At 46.4% G+C, this 19,559-nt stretch overlaps 1 protein-coding gene across 1 annotated transcript in view; it reads right to left on the bottom strand.

The window, feature by feature from the left end:
- Positions 1-19,559, bottom strand: part of LOC122129498 (proprotein convertase subtilisin/kexin type 5-like) — a 34,660-nt gene that overhangs the window by 7,388 nt on the left and 7,713 nt on the right. Inside the window, exons 5-13 of the mRNA XM_042704421.1 lie at positions 16,265-16,410; positions 10,293-10,487; positions 9,516-9,602; positions 8,519-8,717; positions 7,206-7,435; positions 6,019-6,189; positions 5,150-5,428; positions 4,844-4,846; positions 4,398-4,464 (exon numbers count right to left, since the gene is read on the bottom strand). Of these exons, the coding sequence (XP_042560355.1) occupies positions 4,398-4,464; positions 4,844-4,846; positions 5,150-5,428; positions 6,019-6,189; positions 7,206-7,435; positions 8,519-8,717; positions 9,516-9,602; positions 10,293-10,487; positions 16,265-16,410 (1,377 nt within the window). The remainder of the gene's footprint in view (positions 1-4,397; positions 4,465-4,843; positions 4,847-5,149; positions 5,429-6,018; positions 6,190-7,205; positions 7,436-8,518; positions 8,718-9,515; positions 9,603-10,292; positions 10,488-16,264; positions 16,411-19,559) is intronic.

Here is a 19,559-nt window from a genome sequence, read left to right as displayed (position 1 = left end):
ATTCATGTTTACTTGTATGAACTGAACTTTTAACTAGTTCATGAGAGGTGTGAACGTGCACAACACTGATTACACGTGTGTGAGATCATATATGACGTGTGTGTAAGGCAGGATGGGAATCTTTGGATTGGAAAACCACAGATGGCCTTCCACTTGTAATTATTCATTAGGTGTGGGTTAGGTGTTACAAACATTCCAGGACCGCACTGTTGATCTTCCCACCCTCCTCTTATCTCTACCCTCTGTCCAATTCCCTGGCATGAAAAAGCAGGATGATGCACGAGGACCATACATGGTGTGGAGGAAAGCTCTTAGCATTGTGCCCAGTCTCCACTGTTCTCTCAGGAAGATGTGTGATCACATATGACACGTGTGTGTGATCATATATGACATGTGTGTGTGATCATAAATTACATGTGTGTGTGATCAATGTTGTGAATGAATGTCTAAATCCACTACGCACTCGATACACACTCTCACACACACTCACACTCGCACTCAATACACCTTTTCACACACACACACACACACACACACACACACACACACACACACATACACACACACACACACACACACACACACACTCTCACACACACACACACACACACACACGCACTCCACTCCATACGTGGTGTGGAGGAAAGCTCCTAGCAGTGTGCCCAGTCTGAACTGTGCTCTCAGGCAGTTTAAAAAAAAAAAGTCGAGACCTCTTGAGATGGACATGAAGCACGGGCACGTGTGCTTGTGACTCAGATTAATAGTCTGTGTAAGACTGGATTTGAAGGCTCTGCAAAACAGGTTTGTCAACCTTAATGATTCAACCTAGACAAAAAGTATTTGTCTAGCATTGTATTGAATCTGATAGTATTGTATTACTGTGACTGCTGACCTTTAATGTCCTGTCCCCTAACACGCTCCTCTCTTGCCTCACTCAACACACAATGTGGCTCTCTCTGACGACAGCTCAATTATACCATTGAAGGACTGGGAATCCTCTAGCATTGTATTGAATCTGATAGTATTGTATTACTGTGACTGCTGACCTTAAATGTCCTGTCCCCTAACACGCTCCTCTCTTGCCTCACTCAACACACAATGTGGCTCTCTCTGACGACAGCTCAATTATACCATTGAAGGACTGGGAATCCTCTAGCATTGTATTGAATCTGATAGTATTGTATTACTGTGACTGCTGACCTTAAATGTCCTGTCCCCTAACACGCTCCTCTCTTGCCTCACTCAACACACAATGTGGCTCTCTCTGACGACAGCTCAATTATACCATTGAAGGACTGGGAATCCTCTAGCATTGTATTGAATCTGATAGTATTGTATTACTGTGACTGCTGACCTTAAATGTCCTGTCCCCTAACACGCTCCTCTCTTGCCTCACTCAACACACAATGTGGCTCTCTCTGACGACAGCTCAATTATACCATTGAAGGACTGGGAATCCTCTAGCATTGTATTGAATCTGATAGTATTGTATTACTGTGACTGCTGACCCTAAATGTCCTGTCCCCTAACACGCTCCTCTCTTGCCTCACTCAACACACAATGTGGCTCTCTCTGACGACAGCTCAATTATACCATTGAAGGACTGGGAATCCTCTACCCAACAGATGCACTCTCTCTGACGACAGCTCAATTACACCACTGAAGGACTGTGAATCCTGTACCCAACAGAGGCACATTGCAGTTGCAAATTCGGAGGCAAAACCGTATTTGGTGTGAGACAAACAACTACTTGGGGGATAAGATGTTCTCTCTGAAGGTCAACAACTGGTGCCAGAGACCCAGAGACACAAAGATGTTGTTTGCATCTATCTGGAAATCCTTCTGATGCCAGAGGCCTAAGTTGGTGCCAGAGGTGCCCAGTGCAGCCTTTGACCCACACAATCGCATATCTAGAGGCCACTTCTGAGGCACTTTGCCTGTGCGAAAACACCTTTTAAAGATAGTACACTCACGTTGTTTAAGCGGTTGTGTTATACACTTGAACCTTAATATAAAATGAGGATTTCCACTTACAACTTTACCACAACCTCACAATGTTTGCTGTTCTTGCTAACATGTGGTGCAAGCTGGGAGGAGGACGGCATGGCATCATCATGGTTAAACCTCATGACCCTGAGGTCACCCCTGTCTCATTAACATGTTTTTGAGGATGCGTCTCTCACACCTTGTTGGGTGTGTGCGTGTACAGTTCAAAAAGTACATCATCGGCCCTAATGTCATTGACGGGCAACAAGCAAAGCAACGAGCAAAGTCCGTCGCGTATGAACTAAAGTAGGGTGACCAGATTTGAGTTGATTTTAGTGAAAAAGAGGACACTTCAGCGGCGGCGTAATGTGTCCACAGACTATACAGTACGATCTTTTATTTATTGACCCTTAATAACACTAAGGTGCAGAAACAATACTGCCTCCATAGGCTATTGGCCTAAGCAATAGTGGCCAGTATAGGACTACTTTGTACTGAAATTTTCCACTGAATCTTTAAATAGTAAGATTGAAACAAAGTGCAAATGTAAATGTAAATAAGAAAATTACAAAAGTTGGCCATTACACTAGACACTTTTCAGTCCTCCTGATGGTTGGGCATATTTTTCAGAAGATTGAATCTTTCCCAACAGTCGACGATTACTCATCAAGTAGGCATGAAAGTCCTTGCAGGTCATGTGCTTGAAATTGTACTGGGTGTCGTACCAAAGGCTCAAAATGATCGTATTTGGAGGAAAATTATCGTACAAGAGTCAAAGGCATAAAATACAGCTATCTTTCTACACAAATAGACGCACAACAGCCGTAACACTCGAGACATTCGCCAGTTCGTCCTCGTCGTGGCTAGTCAGCTAGTTTCCATAGTTTCAAAGATTCAGCTGCTAGCTGAGGACCCCTCAAGAAGTCTCCATGGTCTACAATCTACAAGCGCCTTGAGACAATTTTATTGTTTTGGCACTATATAAATGAAATTGAATTGTATTGAATTGAATTGAATTGAATTGAATTGAATTGAAAAGGATCTAGAGTGCGTGTTTAGTGCTAGAATCTCTACGTCCTTCTGGGCTTTCACCCTGTGCCAATTCAATTCAATTCAATTCAATTTTATTTATATAGCGTCAGAACAATAAAAATGACCTCAAGGCACTTTATCGGAGCCCGGTGAGTAAGCGCAATGGCAACAGGGGCAAGGAAAAATTCCCTGTTAATCAGGAAGGAACCTTAAGCAGAAATCACCTCATCATCACAAGAAGATATCTATTTCCTTCCATGCCTGAACAAAGAAATGACTGTGTGACTTGTGTGACTTATGAAAAGCTTGTTGACCTTACTCTGACAAAATGTAACTGGACTTGTTTCTTGTATGTACATTTGCTATTTTCCATTCCACAGAAACAGTCCCCTGGCAATGGCCCTGGTAATACCTCATGACCACATCACTCAGACGTCTGTACATGAGATGAATGCTTGTTTGTACATCTCTTGTATGTAAATTTACTATTCACCATAACACAGAGACAGTCCCATTGTAAGACTGACTTTACCGGAGCTCGTTTGCCTTGCCTTATTGCCTAATTGCCTTATTTGTTTAACTAAACAGCAGCTGTCAGTTGTATGTGTGGAAGGACAGGGGTTCATGAACACTACTAAACCTGTCAGTTCCAAAAAATAATGTATTATTCATTAGTATTTTTAACATGGCTGTTGAGTTTGCTGCTGTGTCTGTTGTCGATTTCTTAGCACCGCACAGAGAGTTGCTTTTATTCCACTGGCCTTGGACTCTTAGCACCGCACAAAGAGTTGCTTTTGTTCCACTGGCCTTGGACTCTTAGCACCGCACAGAGAGTTGCTTTTGTTCCACTGGACTTGGACCTGCTGGTCTGATGGGTTCTCTGAATTGGAAATGCCGATGCCGATTACCCCCCTCCCCTTCCCTTCTTTCTATCTTGTTCCTAGTCTGGCCTCAGGTTGATGGCTTTTCCCTTTTCAGCTGGGTTCTACCCAAATCACTTTCCTATGAAAGGAATGTGCTTGCTCTTGGGGGTTCTATGAAAGGAATGTGCTTGCTCTTGGGGGGCTTTCACCCTGTGGCAGAGACAGAGCAGTCACCCCACCCAGCCTCATACCCAGCCTCATCCCCAGCCTCATCCCCAGCTCTCTGGGCCCTGGCTACAACATCAAAGCATTAAACTCTAGTATTACGGTCAGATTATGGCAGTTAGTATGGCGGTCAGATTATGGCAGTTAGTATTCTAGTCAGAATATGGCAGTTAGTATGGTAGTCAGAATATGGCAGTTAGTGGAGCACAAACTCAACCATAGTGACGGTACTCTGTCACCCACCCCCTTTCCTACACCCCCTGCCTCAGAGGGCTCTGTGGGTTCTCTTACCCCGTGGGGCAGTGGGAGACGCAGAGGTGCAGCAGGCGGAGGTACCCCCGGGAGCAGGAGGTGCAGTCTTGGGTGAGGCCCCGGTGCAGGTGGAGCAGACGTGGTCGCAGGAGGAGCAGAAGCCGAGCGCCTCGCCGTCAGCCTCCTCACTGGCAGGGTAGGTTCCCGCCGGGCACTCGCTTACACACGAGCCATCTGTGGGGCACGTGCATGTTAACACACACAGACACACACACACACAGACACACACACACACACACACACACACACACTCACACACACACACACACACACACATATACGTATACACACACACATATACGTATACACACACACACACACACACACACACACACAAACACACACACCACATAGAGACATAGCAACGCATATACAAGGTGTGGCTATTGAATTTCAGCATGAGTCTCATTATTTACTAGCCTCACCTTCTACACCACACAGTAACATCATATGCAGATGTGTGGGCACAGCTGCGAGTCTTACTGTACAGATGTGTGGGCACAGGTGGGAGTCTTACTGTACAGATGTGTGGGCACAGCTGCGAGTCTTACTGTACAGATGTGTGGGTACAGGTGCGAGTCTTACGGTACAGATGTGTGGGCAGGGCACAGGTGGGAGTCTTACTGTACAGATGTGTGGGCACAGTCTCAAGTCTTACTGTACAGATGTGTGGGCACAGGTGCAAGTCTTACTGTACAGATGTCTGGGCAGGGCACAGGTGTGAGTCTTACTGTACAGATGTCTGGGCAGGGCACAGGTCAGGCAGTCTGCAGGTCCTGCCCCCTCACAGGACTGGCACTGTCGATGGCACGCCTGGCATGTGAATCGGTTGGTGTGCAGAAACGTCCTGGGCGGGCAGTTGGAGTCGCCAGTCACGCCGCACATCATGGTGTTGGGGTCCAGGGCCAGACCCTTGCTACACTGGGAACACTGGTTGGGCTCGGGACCCGAACACAGCGCACAAGTCCGGTGGCACTCTGCCAAATCGTTACGGTAAGGAACAGAAATACCTCCTTTTAACCGGACAGGGTATTAGCTAATCACATCTCTAACCAACCCAATCACAGTACACAAACATTTCACGTATTTGCTCGTAAAAGCTGTCAAAAGTTCACATAAGCCATTCGAGGTTATGACTCCTCATGTTGACTCTGCCAAGAGATGTGGACATTAGCAGATATAGTGTTGCGTCATTGAGATGTGGACATTAGCATATATAGTGTTGCATCATTGACCTGAGCAGTAAGAGGGTGGTGTGTGACGTGAGCCGTAAGTGGGTGGTGTGTGACGTGAGCCGTAAGTGGGGGGGGGGGGGGGGGGTGTGACGTGAGGAGATAAGACAGGATGGTCCAGTGTACCCTATACTAAAGGAGATAAGAAAGCATTTTATCTTCAGCATTTAGAGAATTCGACCAGCTCTTATAATGGCTGTCACTTTTATTTATTTACTTACAAGGTGAGCCGTAAGTGGGTGGTGTGTGAGCTCTTTTGTGTGAAACTGTGGAGGGCAGTGACATCATGTAACTCACCTTGGCATTCCCGTGCAGACATTTCATAGTACGTGCCCACTGGGCACTCTTTTGAACAGGTGCCCTCGTACAGCTTCGGGTGGGCGTGGCGCACGTCTCGCAGTCATCCGCCAGCGGGCCCGAGCAGGTGGCACAGGAGGGATGGCAAGGGACGCAGTGGCCCTCGTCCAGGTCCTCAAAGTATCCCTCTGGGCAGCTGGCCTGGCACACACCATTCAGCAGCAGGTACAGGAAACTGCATTCTGTTTATGGAGGGGACCGTGAGAGCGGTTACCACAGTATCCCCCATCTCCAACCGTTTCACATTATTCCCTATCTCCAACCATTTCACATTATTCCCTATCTCCAACCGTTTCACATTATCCCCTATCTCCAACCGTTTCACATTATCCCCTATCTCCAACCGTTTCACAGTATCCCCTATCTCCAACCGTTTCACATTATCCCCTATCTCCAACCGTTTCACATTATCTACAATTATTAGAGCACAGCTAAAGGTGCAGTCCGCAATTCTGGTGAAAGGTTGTTCATAATTTCAGCTCAGTAGCCAATCAAAGTACATCCCTCCTTTCTGAGGCAACATGTTCATTTGGCTGGAATTATTGATGGCACGGTCCAAGATACACAGAAAGTGTATCGACTGGAATCATGGATTGTACCTTTAATGTTTTCTGATTTTTTTTTGCGCCATAGAAATAGACCATCTGAGAGAGGGACTTTGAACGACACCACAAAAATGAAGAATTATATTACTATATACTATATCCCTTCCTATTCCTTTCCTAGACCTTGTTGCAAAACTTCACGGAAAAGAAAACAGGAAAGATGTTAAGGAGAATTCAAAAGGACTTATGAAAAGACAGCCACGATACAAAAAGGAATCGGAATGCATGTGCACTAGGCTACGTAACTATGCGACAGCGGATGTTATTGATGTTGGTCATGTTGATCAGTTGTTGTTGCTGCTGCAAGGAATTGTGGGATGGCATTATCTCCTTTCCTTTTGTAAAGGATGGTCCAGTGTACCCTATACTAAAGGAGATAAAAAAGCACTTTATCTTCAGCATTTAGAGATTTCGACCAGCTCTTATAATGGCTGTCACTTTTATTTATTTATCGGTCATTTTGTGTTAGAAACCTTCCTAAGCAAAAAAGATGACATAAGACCACAGCTTTTAAATGTGACACAGCTGGCTTCTTTGCCTTGCCATACATAACTCCACCAATAGGGGGCTTTTAAGTTGACACGGTCACTAACTGGAGCAGGTCTTGTCATCTGTGCAGGTGTCACAGTGGGGAGCGCATCGTCTGCAGGTCCCGTCGGAGGCGGCGTAGCTCCTGTCCAGGGAGCAGTTGACCCGACACTGGCCACTCTCCAGGAAGTGACCCTCGGCACAGGAGAGGCACTGTGACCTCGACGCGTCGCACGTCCGACAGGGCCTCTCACACGAATCGCACGTGCCCTCCTCCGCTGCCTCGAAGAAGCCACTGGAAACAAAAAAACACATCGTCTGAAGGAACTATGTAGCACGCAGAGGCCTAAAACACTGCGCTCAAACACACATCTGAGTCAGTTAAACAGTGTGTGGAGGCCGAAACCACTGCGCTCAAACACACATCTGAGTCAGCTAAACAGTTTGTGGAGGCCTAAACCACTAGACATCAGGAATATGAGATATAAACGAGACTAAATAAAGGTTTCGTTTTTATGCTGGGAGAGCAAGGTGGTAAACACCCTGATGGTTAATGGGTTCAACCTCAGCCCTCATGCAGCACGTCACGTGCCGCACCAACCAATCATCATTCATCATGACGGAGCTAGGATTGACCTTTAGAATATCCAACTACAGGAACGATTGGAAGATTAAACGTATAGTTTATCACGACACAGGTAGCTTTTCCATCACAGGGGAACAGATGACGTTTTTACAACACATGAACACCTTCTATAGATTAACCCACACCATGTGTGTGTGTGTATGTGTGTGTGTGTGTGTGTGTGTGTGCGTGTGTGTGTGTGTGTGTGTGTGTGTGTATGTGTGTGTGTGTGTGTGTGTGTGTGTGCGTGTGTGTGTGTGTGTGTATGTGTGTGTGTGTGTGTGTGTGTGTGTGTGTGTGTGTGTGTGTGTGTGCATACTCTACTGGTTGCACATAGAACATTCCCAGCCTTTAATGACATGTCCTTAGGCGCATGGACGTTGGAGTCTGGAGAGGAGTGAATATTTGTGTCACATTTCGAACATTCCTCCTTTATCAGCCCTGCCACGTCACTTGTGGCGCAGCTCGACTACGTGACTCTGTGGCATCCATGTGACTTCAGAAAAGCCCAGTTTGTTTTACTTTCTCAGTTATTCTTCTACTTTTTTGTCTGCTTGTATTTATTTCAGTTTTTTGTACTTATTTCTGTATCATTTTTCATCTGTTCTTGTTTTCACTGCTCCAAATGTAAAGCACTTTGAGATGTATTCTGTGTATGAAAGGTGCTATACAAATAAAGTTTATTATTATTATCATACTCACTCTAGGCAGACCAAATAAAGTTTATTATCATATTATCATGATCATACTCACTCGGGACAGTTAGACCAGCAGCGGCCCTGATGGAGGAAGAGTTTGTAAGGACCGCTCTTGCAGCTGCCGCACCTGTCGCTGGCGCCCTCACACGTCTCACAGTTAGGGGAGCACTCTTCACAGAGCTGCGTCAGCGGGTTAGCAAAGGATCCTGGGATACAGTGCTCCACGCACGCTCCCTCCTGGTCCAGGATAGAGCCTAAAGAAGCAGGAGATAGTCAAATACATAAAATAGTCGAATCAAAGTAAAGTAAAGTAAAGTAAAGTAAAATAAAATAAAATAAAATAAAATAAAATAAAATAAAATAAAATGAAATGAAATGAAATGAAATGAAATGAAATGAAATGAAATGAAATTAAATTAAATTAAATAAAATTAAATTAAATTAAATTAAAAATAAATAAAAGTAAAATAAAATAAAATAAAATAAAATGAAATGAAATGAAATGAAATGAAATGAAATGAAATAAAATTAAATTAAAAGTAAAATAAAATAAAATAAAATAAAATAAAATAGCTTTACTATAATGTAAGGAACATTATGCACACCGGCCTATGGAGTGAGTGTGTGCTATATCAACTCTGAATCAGTAAATACACATACGTAGGATATAAATCAAAAAGCTCTGGGCATATTGAGTGTAACCATGGCAACACAGCCGCATTTATCTCTTGACAACCTAGACTTCGGCACCTACAGTTGAACATTAAACACGTAGCACAAAGCCTTAACATTAAACACGTAGCGCAAAGCCTTAAACGAAGTGTTGACACAACCAGCCACCTAATTGTGTTTCCATGATGGCTATTCACTCCACACACGTCTTATTTACCAAGTAAAATGAGATTAAAGGAAATTGTTTAGAATTAATATTACATAACATGCAATATTTTCTATGTACAATTTCATATAATGAATTCATATGTGTATATTATATATATATATGTTTTAATAATGTGTATTCTACTTTGTATATCATAATTTTATTGACGTACCTGTCAAACACGAGGAGCAGTCTAGAGCCTTTGGACCAAAGCATGTCTTGCATGTCACATCGCAGTAGTGACATTCACTATCCATCCCTTTCAAAGAAAGGAATTTCATCATGTCAACGACAAAGACAGAAAGAAAACTGAACACTCTTTTCCAATCAGTACTCTCGATGGGCAAACTAAACTACATGTTGTTTAAACCTCTATAGACGCACAAAAGACTTGGAACTATTGGAATTCTACATGGTTTTGTGAATACAGTTAGAATTGAAGAATTGAATTTAAAAAACAATACCCTAGTGATACCACAAGAGGGCAGACATGTACTGGCTTTAAACCTAATGTGATGTAAATCCTGCAACAGACACTGAAAAGGCTTGCTTTATCTCATATCATAATGATCTCAACATAATTGAAGCCTTTTGTTCCTTTTGTGTAAGGTTGTGGTATCAGTGTTATGTTTGTCTGCACTGCCCATTAGTCAGTTGAGTTGACAGCTTCTGCGTGCAACAGCTCACATTGAGTTGAGCACACAAGGGTGCAATTAAATTCAATTACATTCAGTTTTATCTATATAGAACCAGAACAATACAATGGTCTCAAGGCGCTTTACAGAGCTCAGGGCCTGAAACCCTGGCTACAGGGGCAAGGAAAAACTCCATGTTCAGGAATCAGGAAGAAGCCTAAAGCAGAACCGGGCACATAAGGGGGGGCCCATCTGCTTGGGGGGGGGCAGAAGGGGAGGGGAAACCATCAGAAGCATGGCAGGCAGGCACTCACCGTCGAAATACTGGCCCTGCATGCAGGTAAGCACGGGGCACTGGCCATAGACGGGCAGGTTGCCACTGGGGCACAGGTCACAGTCCCTCATGTGTGAGCCGTGGCACGTCTGGCAGGAGCTGTGACACGACTGGCAGCGCCACCCGCTGCCGTCTCCGAACGTGCCGTCAGGACACTCTTTGACACAGTCAAAACCTAACACAGCGGAGGGACGAGAGAATGAATGAATACGTGAGTGAGTGAGTGAGTGAGGGAGTAAATGAATGAATGAATGAATGAATGAATGAATTAATTAGTTAATACGTGAGTGAGTGAGAGATTCAGAGAATGAATGAATAAGTGGGTGAGTGAGTGAGTGAGTGAGTGAGTGAGTGAGTGAGTAAGTGAATGAATGAATGAATGAATGAATGAATGAGTGAAAGATTGAATGAATAAGTGAGTGGGTGAGTGAGAGAATGAATAAGTGAGTGGGTGAGTGAGTGAAAGAATGAATGAATAAGTAAGTGGGTGAGTGAGAGAATGAATAAGTGAGTGGGTGAGTGAGTGAGATTAGCATTAGATAAGTTCTCCTTTAGTCACTTTGTGAGACTCTTCCAGCGGTCCCACAGGACACATCCAAGATTGGGCCTAACTGGCACAAATCTGGCCCTGGATTGAACGAGTTCTCGGAGGGAATAGAGGGAGACACAGCTCACACGTGGGGAACTATATGCACACACACACACACACACACACACACACACACACACACAAACACACAAGCCACGGAAACACCTACAATCAAACCTTTAGGCAGGCAACGATTGGGCCTAACTCAGGCTAGCCGAATTCATGCCAAGTCTACTTCTCATTAGCCATGGACACCATCCTATCAGACAGCACTTCACCATCACTATACGATATCCTTACCCTAGCCACGGACACTATCCTATCAGACACCATACGATATCCTTACCCTAGCCACAGACACTATCCTATCAGTCACCATACGATATCCTTACCCTAGCCACAGACACTATCCTATCAGACACCATACGATATCCTTACCCTAGCCACAGACACTATCCTATCAGACACCATACGATATCCTTACCCTAGCCACAGACACTATCCTATCAGACAACACTTCACCAAGGTGGATCTTAGGAGATGATATCCCTACAATATTGAATAACTGGAGGCCAACACACACACACACACACACACACACACAGACACACACACACATTGAATAACTGGAGGCCAACACGAATTTTCTGTTCTGCTGACTACAACAGACAAAAACAAAAACAGTTAAATATCCCAACTTTTAATATGTCAATACTACACTAACTTTTTTAATTTTTTCAAATGTTTTTCTGTTTCTGCTTTTTTTGTTTTGTGAAAAGAAAATTTAACCGATAAGTGTAACACGCCCCCACGCTAGATCAGTGTAGTTTTGAGAGTGCTTTAATAGTCAGCAGTAACTCAAGGACAGTACCCCGGTGTGGCCAGCAGAGGGAGAAATTGTTCAACAATTGGATATCCTGTGACACAACAACTACATCTCACCTCGAATGTTATGAATAATGTTACACATGAAAAATGGTCTTGTAGCTACGGATGTACTGCTGTGGTGTTCTTGTACTACAGCTGGTTGGTACTAAGGGTTTATCTGATCAGCTTCACTATTTGACAGCTGAGAAAAAGTACATACTGTTCATGGTATAAGGTATAAAACATTACATTATACTGTTCTTGAAGTATACATAACATGATACACACAACATTACATGATATGTATACTGACACATATAAGATTTCACAACCACTCCTCCCATTTCTCCACAGACCCACTGAGACACAGCAACACACCCCACACACACCAACACACACACACCCCACACACACACCAACACACACACCAACACACACACACACCCCACACACACCAACACACACACCCCACACACACACCAACACACACACACACACACACCTCACACACACACACCTCACACACACACCAACACACAGACACCCCACACACACACACCTCACACACACACACACACCCCACACACACCTCACACCAACACACACACACCCCAAACACACCTCACAAACACACATACCAACACACACACACACCACACACACACACACACACAAACACCACACATACACCAACACCCCCCCCCCCACACACACACACACACACCCCCCACACACAGAGAGACGCACAGCAGAATACACCTGATCACATGACCTCCACAGTGATCTGAGACTTCTAAACTTTCTCTTTTCTGTTCATTCACAAATGTATGGAGTCGTCACAGTTCATCACTCCCTTCCTCTTTCTCTCTCTCTCTCTCTCTCTCTTTCTGTCAACATTCACAAATGTATGGAGTCGTCACAGTTCATCATCCCCCTTCCTCTCTCTCTCTCTCTCTCTCTCACATTCCGTCAGACTGGCCAGCCATTAAGCAAACAACCCAACTGACCTGAGAGTGGAAACCAAACCTGTTCATTGTTTCCAAATGAGGATCAGAGGATAGGGGTAGTAGTGATGTCACACCCTTTTCTAAATATATGTCATTTTAAAGGCTTCGTCTGTCAACACGACTGTGACATAGTTTTAACATCTCCATTAACCCATCCATGGCGTTTCTTGTTATGACACTATGTTCGTACTCTACTGTTTTGCATTGGGGTCATCTGCATTCAGCCCTGATTTGCCAGCCAAATGAAAGGCCGCTGCCCAAGCGATGACCTGAATGTGTAGCCAAGGAGCAACAACAACAGCAACAATAACAGAGTAATGCAGATTGGTCATTATTTAAAGGTGTAGTCTTCAATTATAATCCATTGCACTTTTTGTCAAATTCAGCTGAATTCACCTCACATTCCTCAAACTGGGAGTGCAGTGTGAAAGAAAATTGAGCTCTGTGTGTGTGTGTGTGTGTGTGTGTGTGTGTGTGTGTGTGTGTGTGTGTGTGTGTGTGTGTGTGTGTGTGTGTGCGGTGCTGCGACAGTTCCATGATGGTATGAATGCTAGGGTGACAATAGGAGGACAAGAGTCTGCCTCCTTCCCTGTGTGCACAGGGGTCAGGCAGGGGTGTGTACTAGCACCAGTGCTCTTTAACATCTTCCTCCTATGCGTCACCCAGCTTCTCCATAAGGAAATTGAGGACAACAGCGGGGTGACAGTGGTCTATAGGCTAGATGGCAACCTCTTTAACATCAGGAGGCTGCAAGCAACCACCAAGCTGCACAGAGTGAGGGTCCTTGAGCTGCAGTATGCAGATGACTGCGCTCTTGTGGCTCACACTCCACAAGACCTCCAGGCTGTCCTGGATGCAGCTGTGAAGGCTTACAGCAGGATGGGGCTGACCATCAACATCACCAAAACAGAGGTAGTCTGTCAGTGGAGCACCAACATCCCACCCACGCCACCCATCTTCAACATCACTGGTAAGAATCTGTCTGTAGTACCATCATTCAAATACCTGGGGAGTATCATCTCTGAGGACAATAACATCAACAATGAGGTCCAGAACAGAATCAATCAAGCATCAGCTGCCTTTGGGAGACTCAGGCGCCGGGTCTTCCAAAACAAGAACTTATATCACTACACAAAAATCTCTGTGTATCAAGCAGTTTGCATCACCACCCTCCTCTACAGTTGTGAAGCATGGGTCACTTACAGCCGCCATGTGAAGTCCCTGGAGCATTTTCACATCCGCTGTCTCCAGCGAATGCTAGGAATCACTTGGCGTGACCGAGTGCCACACACCGAGATCCTCAGGAGAGCAGGCTGTAGGAGCATTGAGGCCACCATCACCCACTACCAGCTACGATGGCTGGGGCACGTTATAAGGATGCCCCTCAATCGGCTGCCTCACAAAGTGCTGTATGGCCAGCTCGCCCAAGGCCAACGCTCTGCTGGAGGGCAGAAGAAGCGCTATAAAGACCAGATCAAAACAGCGCTAAAGAAGTGCAAAATCAGGCCTGGGGACCTGGAGGGCTTGGCTGCTGACCGTAACACCTGGCGTCAGATGTGCCAAGACGGGACCAAAGCACTGGAGGAGGACAGGACAGCCAGGAGACAGGAAAGGCAAGAAAGAAGGCATACAAGAAAAACAACCAAGGTTGCCAGTACCACCACTACTACATTCGCATGTCCCACCTGCGACAAGACCTGTGGATCCAGGATAGGACTATACAGCCACCAGAAAACTCACCGTTGAGAGTCAGAAGTGGACGTCATCATCGGCCTCGATGGACAACTACAAGCAAGCAAGCAAGCAAGTGTGCGGTGTGTGAACTCAAGAAAACTGAGCTCTGTGTGTGTGTGTGTGTGTGTGCGGTGTGTGAACTCAAGAAAACTGAGCTCTGTGTGTGTGTGTGTGTGTGTGTGTGTGCGCGCGGTGTGTGAACTCAACAAAACTGAGCTCTGTAAGTGGGAAACAGACAAAGAGGCTCGGCCCAAGCAATACACAATTCCAGCCAATCAGCACACTGCTTCAGGAGCATGGAAGGGAGGGGTGTCATGTCAATGTCTGTTGAGCGTAAATATCCAGAATTTGCCCAAATCTAGGCACCCACCTTTAAACTCTCCTTCAGTTAAAAACCCAGAGAAGAGAAGTGAAGGGAAGTAGAGGTGCTTGTGAAAGCGGTTACCATTGAAGAGCAGGAAGAGAGGAAGAGCAGGAAGAGAGGAAGAGCAGGAAGAGAGGAAGAGCAGTAAGAGGAAGAAGCAGAGAAGAGCAGGAAGAGGGGAAGAGCTGGAAGAGAGGAAGAGCAGGAAGAGCAGGAAGAGAGGAAGAATGGGAAGAGGGGAATAGCAGAATGAGAGGAAGAGCAGGAAGAGGAGGAAGAGAGGAAGAATGGGAAGAGGGGAATAGCAGAATGAGAGGAAGAGCAGGAAGAGGAAGAAGGTGGGAAGAGCAGGAAGAGGAAGAAGGGGGGAAGAGGGGACGAGCAGGAAGAGAGGACGAGCAGGAAGAGAGGACGAGCAGGAAGAGAGGATTATTGCTTGAATGCTGCTCCTCTCAGAGAACTCAGAGAAGGGAAGGGAAACAGCGGTGCTCAGGGGAACAGCGGTGCTCATGGAAGGGAAGGGGAACAGCGGTGCTCAGGGGAACAGCGGGGCTCATGGAAGGGAAGGGGAACAGCGGTGCTCAGGGAAGGGAAGGGGAACAGCGGTGCTCAGGGAAGGGAAGGGGAACAGCGGTGCTCAGGGAAGGGGAACAGCGGGGCTCAGGGAAGGGGAACAGCGGGGCTCATGGAAGGGAAGGGGAACAGCGGTGCTCAGGGAAGGGGAACAGCGGGGCTCAGGGAAGGGAAGGGGAACAGCGGTGCTCAGGGGAACAGCGGTGCTCATGGAAGGGAAGGGGAACAGCGGTGCTCAGGGGAACAGCGGTGCTCAGGGAAGGGGAACAGCGGGGCTCAGGGAAGGGGAACAGCGGGGCTCAGGGAAGGGAAGGGGAACAGCGGTGCTCAGGGGAACAGCGGTGCTCATGGAAGGGAAGGGGAACAGCGGTGCTCATGGAAGGGAAGGGGAACAGCGGTGCTCAGGGGAACAGCGGTGCTCATGGAAGGGAAGGGGAACAGCGGTGCTCAGGGAAGGGAAGGGGAACAGCGGTGCTCGGGGAAGGGAAGGGGAACAGCGGTGCTCAGGGGAACAGCGGTGCTCATGGAAGGGAAGGGGAACAGCGGTGCTCATGGAAGGGAAGGAGAACAGCGGTGCTCAGGGGAACATCGGTGCTCATGGAAGGGAAGGGGAACAGCGGGGCTCAGGGAAGGGAAGGGGAACAGCGGTGCTCAGGGGAACAGCGGTGCTCATGGAAGGGAAGGGGAACAGCGGTGCTCATGGAAGGGAAGGGGAACAGCGGTGCTCAGGGGAACAGCGGTGCTCATGGAAGGGAAGGGGAACAGCGGGGCTCAGGGAAGGGAAGGGGAACAGCGGTGCTCGGGGAAGATCACGGTACCGTTGAGGAAGTGTCCAGGCTGGCAGGCCAGGCAGAGGGTGCTGCTGTGGCAGTCAGTGCACTGGGACGGGCAGCTCTGACACACACCCCTCACCCCATCCTCATAGGTCCTCTGGGGGCAGTGCCTCCTGCACTGGTACCGATAGCTGTAAAAACACACACACACGCACACGCACACGCACACGCACACACACACACACACACACACACACACAAACACACACACACACTCACACACACACACACACACACACACACACACACACACACACACACACACACACACACACACAGACAGAGATACATTAGGTTACCTTGATAGGAGTCAAACACTCAGAAAAAGATTTTCACCAGTTTTCACCAGTTAGTTACAGTTTGTTCCTTTATATAATATCAAGTATATTCTTCCTAAAATTTAAAAAAGGGAGATCATGAAGACTGGTGGAGCATTTTGTCATGAGTCAAGTCACAAGTGGTGAATAACATGATGGATTACGAGCACAAATTATATTTTTGTGTTTGATTTGTAGGTGCACCTACTTTATGGAAGGACAGTGGCTGCTACATTACTGCATGTATAATCAAATAATCCTTGTGATTGTGCTTAGTTATAGTTATGTATTAATCCTTGTGATTGTGCTTAGTCATAGTTATGTTGCCATCCGAGTTGCAGTCACATGACTGTGTTGTCTGCCGTCTCATTTTAAGGAAAGGGGTTGATGACTAAACGTGTAAGAAAAGCCATTTATTTCCCTAAGATCTCTTCATCAAGACCTACTGCTGCAGTTACAATATCAACCTTGAACTGACGCAGCAACATGGGCTTGACATTGTCTTTGTCCCGCTGCAGACGCTTTCAGTAAGTCCTTTATGAGTAATCGGACTGACAGAAGAGTGTGAGTCCTTTATGAGTAATTGGACTGACAGAAGAGTGTGATTTTCAGATCAAAAGCTGTGAGAGGCTTTCATCTGCCAGTGGGCACATTAGTCAGATGACCCTGCTGCTGCTGCTGGACTGGGTGTCTGTGGACGTCAGCCGTCAGCCGCTCGCTGCGTGGAAGCCAGAGACGTCACAGAACACCCACGGGAGGAGGGGGCCCACCCCAGAGAACCTCACTGCGTGCTGCTCGCCACACACCTGCACACCTCATTGTTCTCCGCGTTCTAGAATCAAAGGCTCACTCCGGGCGGAACAGCGGTTTCAAGGGGGCTGACACTCACGGGATTCCGTCCGCTGAAACTTCATCTGTGTGTCCCTTCTGCCTGTCTGTCATAGTTCTGACTGATCTGGGGACAGTGGGGGTGCATGTGCACTGGCACACTGGTTCTGTGGCCCGTAGCCAAGCATGTGGATCTCTCAGGCTGTTCCACAGCAGCCCTCTGGGACTGCCTTTGTGTGTCAGATAAGAGAGACGTCTGTTCAGGCTGGAGGGGGAGTGTGGGGCTGAGCATACAGCCACACACACAGATTCGATTACAGGCAGGTCATACAGCAGGAACTCACAGGCACAATGGTGGGAGGTGACAGGGGTGATACAGGTGATTGTAGTATGGCTGTTTCAGTATGTGTGTGTGTGTGTGTGTGAACATGTGTGTAGTTAAGTATGTGTGTTGTTAAGTATGTGTGTGTGTGTGTGTATGTGTATATGTGTGCGTGTCGTGTGTATGTGAATGTGTATGTATATGTGTGTGTCAGAGTGTGTGCCTGTGTATGTGTATGTGTGTGTGAGAGTGTGTGCATGTGCATGTGCATGTGTGTGTGTGAGAGTGTGTGTATGTGTGTGTGTGTGTGTGTGTGTGTGATAGAGAGTGTGTGTGTGGTGTCTGTTTGTAGTGTGTGTGTGTGTGTGTGAGAGAGAGAGAGAGAGAGCGAGAGAGAGAGAGAGAGAGAGAGAGAGGTGGTGTGTGTGTGTGTGTGTGTGTGTGTGTGTGTGTGTGTGTGCCATGCTGCTTGTTCTGCTCCCCCTGCTGTGTTGCTGGGTGCAGTAGGCTGAGGCCAGCTTTCCTGTTTGAAGAGGAACAGCTGCAGGAGCCACAACACATCCATCACCGCGCGCACACACACACACACACACGCGCGCGCGCGCCCTCACACACACACACACACACACACACACACACACACACACCACATCCATCACTGCGCACAAAACCAGCTGATACACACCAGGGCCTTTCAATGACTACCACAAATAAAACGGAGAAAAGAAAAGAAGAAAAGAAAAAAGAGAGAACTAGAAGAGCTGCCCCACTCTCAGTACATATTAGCGACCCTGAGGAATGCCTCTATGCAAACACTTGTTTGGACATTTGTTAGAACTTTGGTGTATGTCCGCATTTCAATGAGTTATCAGTCATGTTCCGCCGTTAGTAAATGTTCCAAACTATGGCGCTAGTGAGGGCAGGTTTTACTTGGGAAAGTATCCGAAAACTGACACTTGAAAACTGACACGTTGAATATAAACTTATTAGTGCTTTTCTCGAACTGTTGTGAAAAGCGTTTACGACTCAGGGGAGAGAGTATAATAATAATAATAATAATAATAATAATAAAAACTTTATTTGTTGTATAGCACCTTTCATGCTAAACAATGCAGCTCAAAGTGCTTAAATATAAAGAAGTAGAATACAAAGGAGTAGACATTTAACACAAGATTTTAAAAGGTTACTCCTCAAACTTCACTTGTGTGTGTGTGTGTGTGTGTGTTTGAGAGAGAGAGTGTGTATATAAAGAAGTAGAATATAAAGGATTAGACATTTAACACAAGATTTAAAAAGGTTACTCCTCAAACTTCACAAAGAATGACCAGCTCAAGGAAAACAGCTGCTTCCATGGCAACAGGGCAAGCACAATGAGGGTGTGCAGCATGTACTCCCCCTCTCCATCTCTCTGTCTCTCTCTCTCTTTCCCTTTCCTCTCTCTATCCCTCACCCCCTCTCCTCTCTCTCTCTGTCTCTCTCTCCCTCTCCTCTCCTCTCTCTCTCTCTCTCTTTCCCTCTCCTATCTCTCTGTCTACCTCTTTGATTCCCTCCATCTGACCAACCACCTCTTAGCCTTTACTTATCTGTAGACAAACAGTGGGAAGGGCATCTTATTCATGTCCATGCTGTGGTATGTGCTGTGTGTGTGTGTGTGTCTGTGTGTTTGTGCATGTGTGTGTGTGTGTGTGTGTGTCTGTGTGTCTGTGTGTGTGTGTGTGTGTGTGTGTGTGGTGTGTGTGTGTGTGTGTGTGTGTGTGTGTGTGTGTGCTGTGTGTGTGTGTGTGTGTGTGTGCTGTGTGTGTGTGTGTGTGTG

The sequence above is a fragment of the Clupea harengus genome, unplaced genomic scaffold (genome assembly GCF_900700415.2).
Source record: "Clupea harengus unplaced genomic scaffold, Ch_v2.0.2, whole genome shotgun sequence".
In the NCBI taxonomy this organism is placed as follows: Eukaryota; Metazoa; Chordata; class Actinopteri; order Clupeiformes; family Clupeidae; genus Clupea; species Clupea harengus.
The sequence above is the reverse complement of the archived record's forward strand: the minus strand, read 5'-3'. Positions and strand labels throughout refer to the sequence as shown.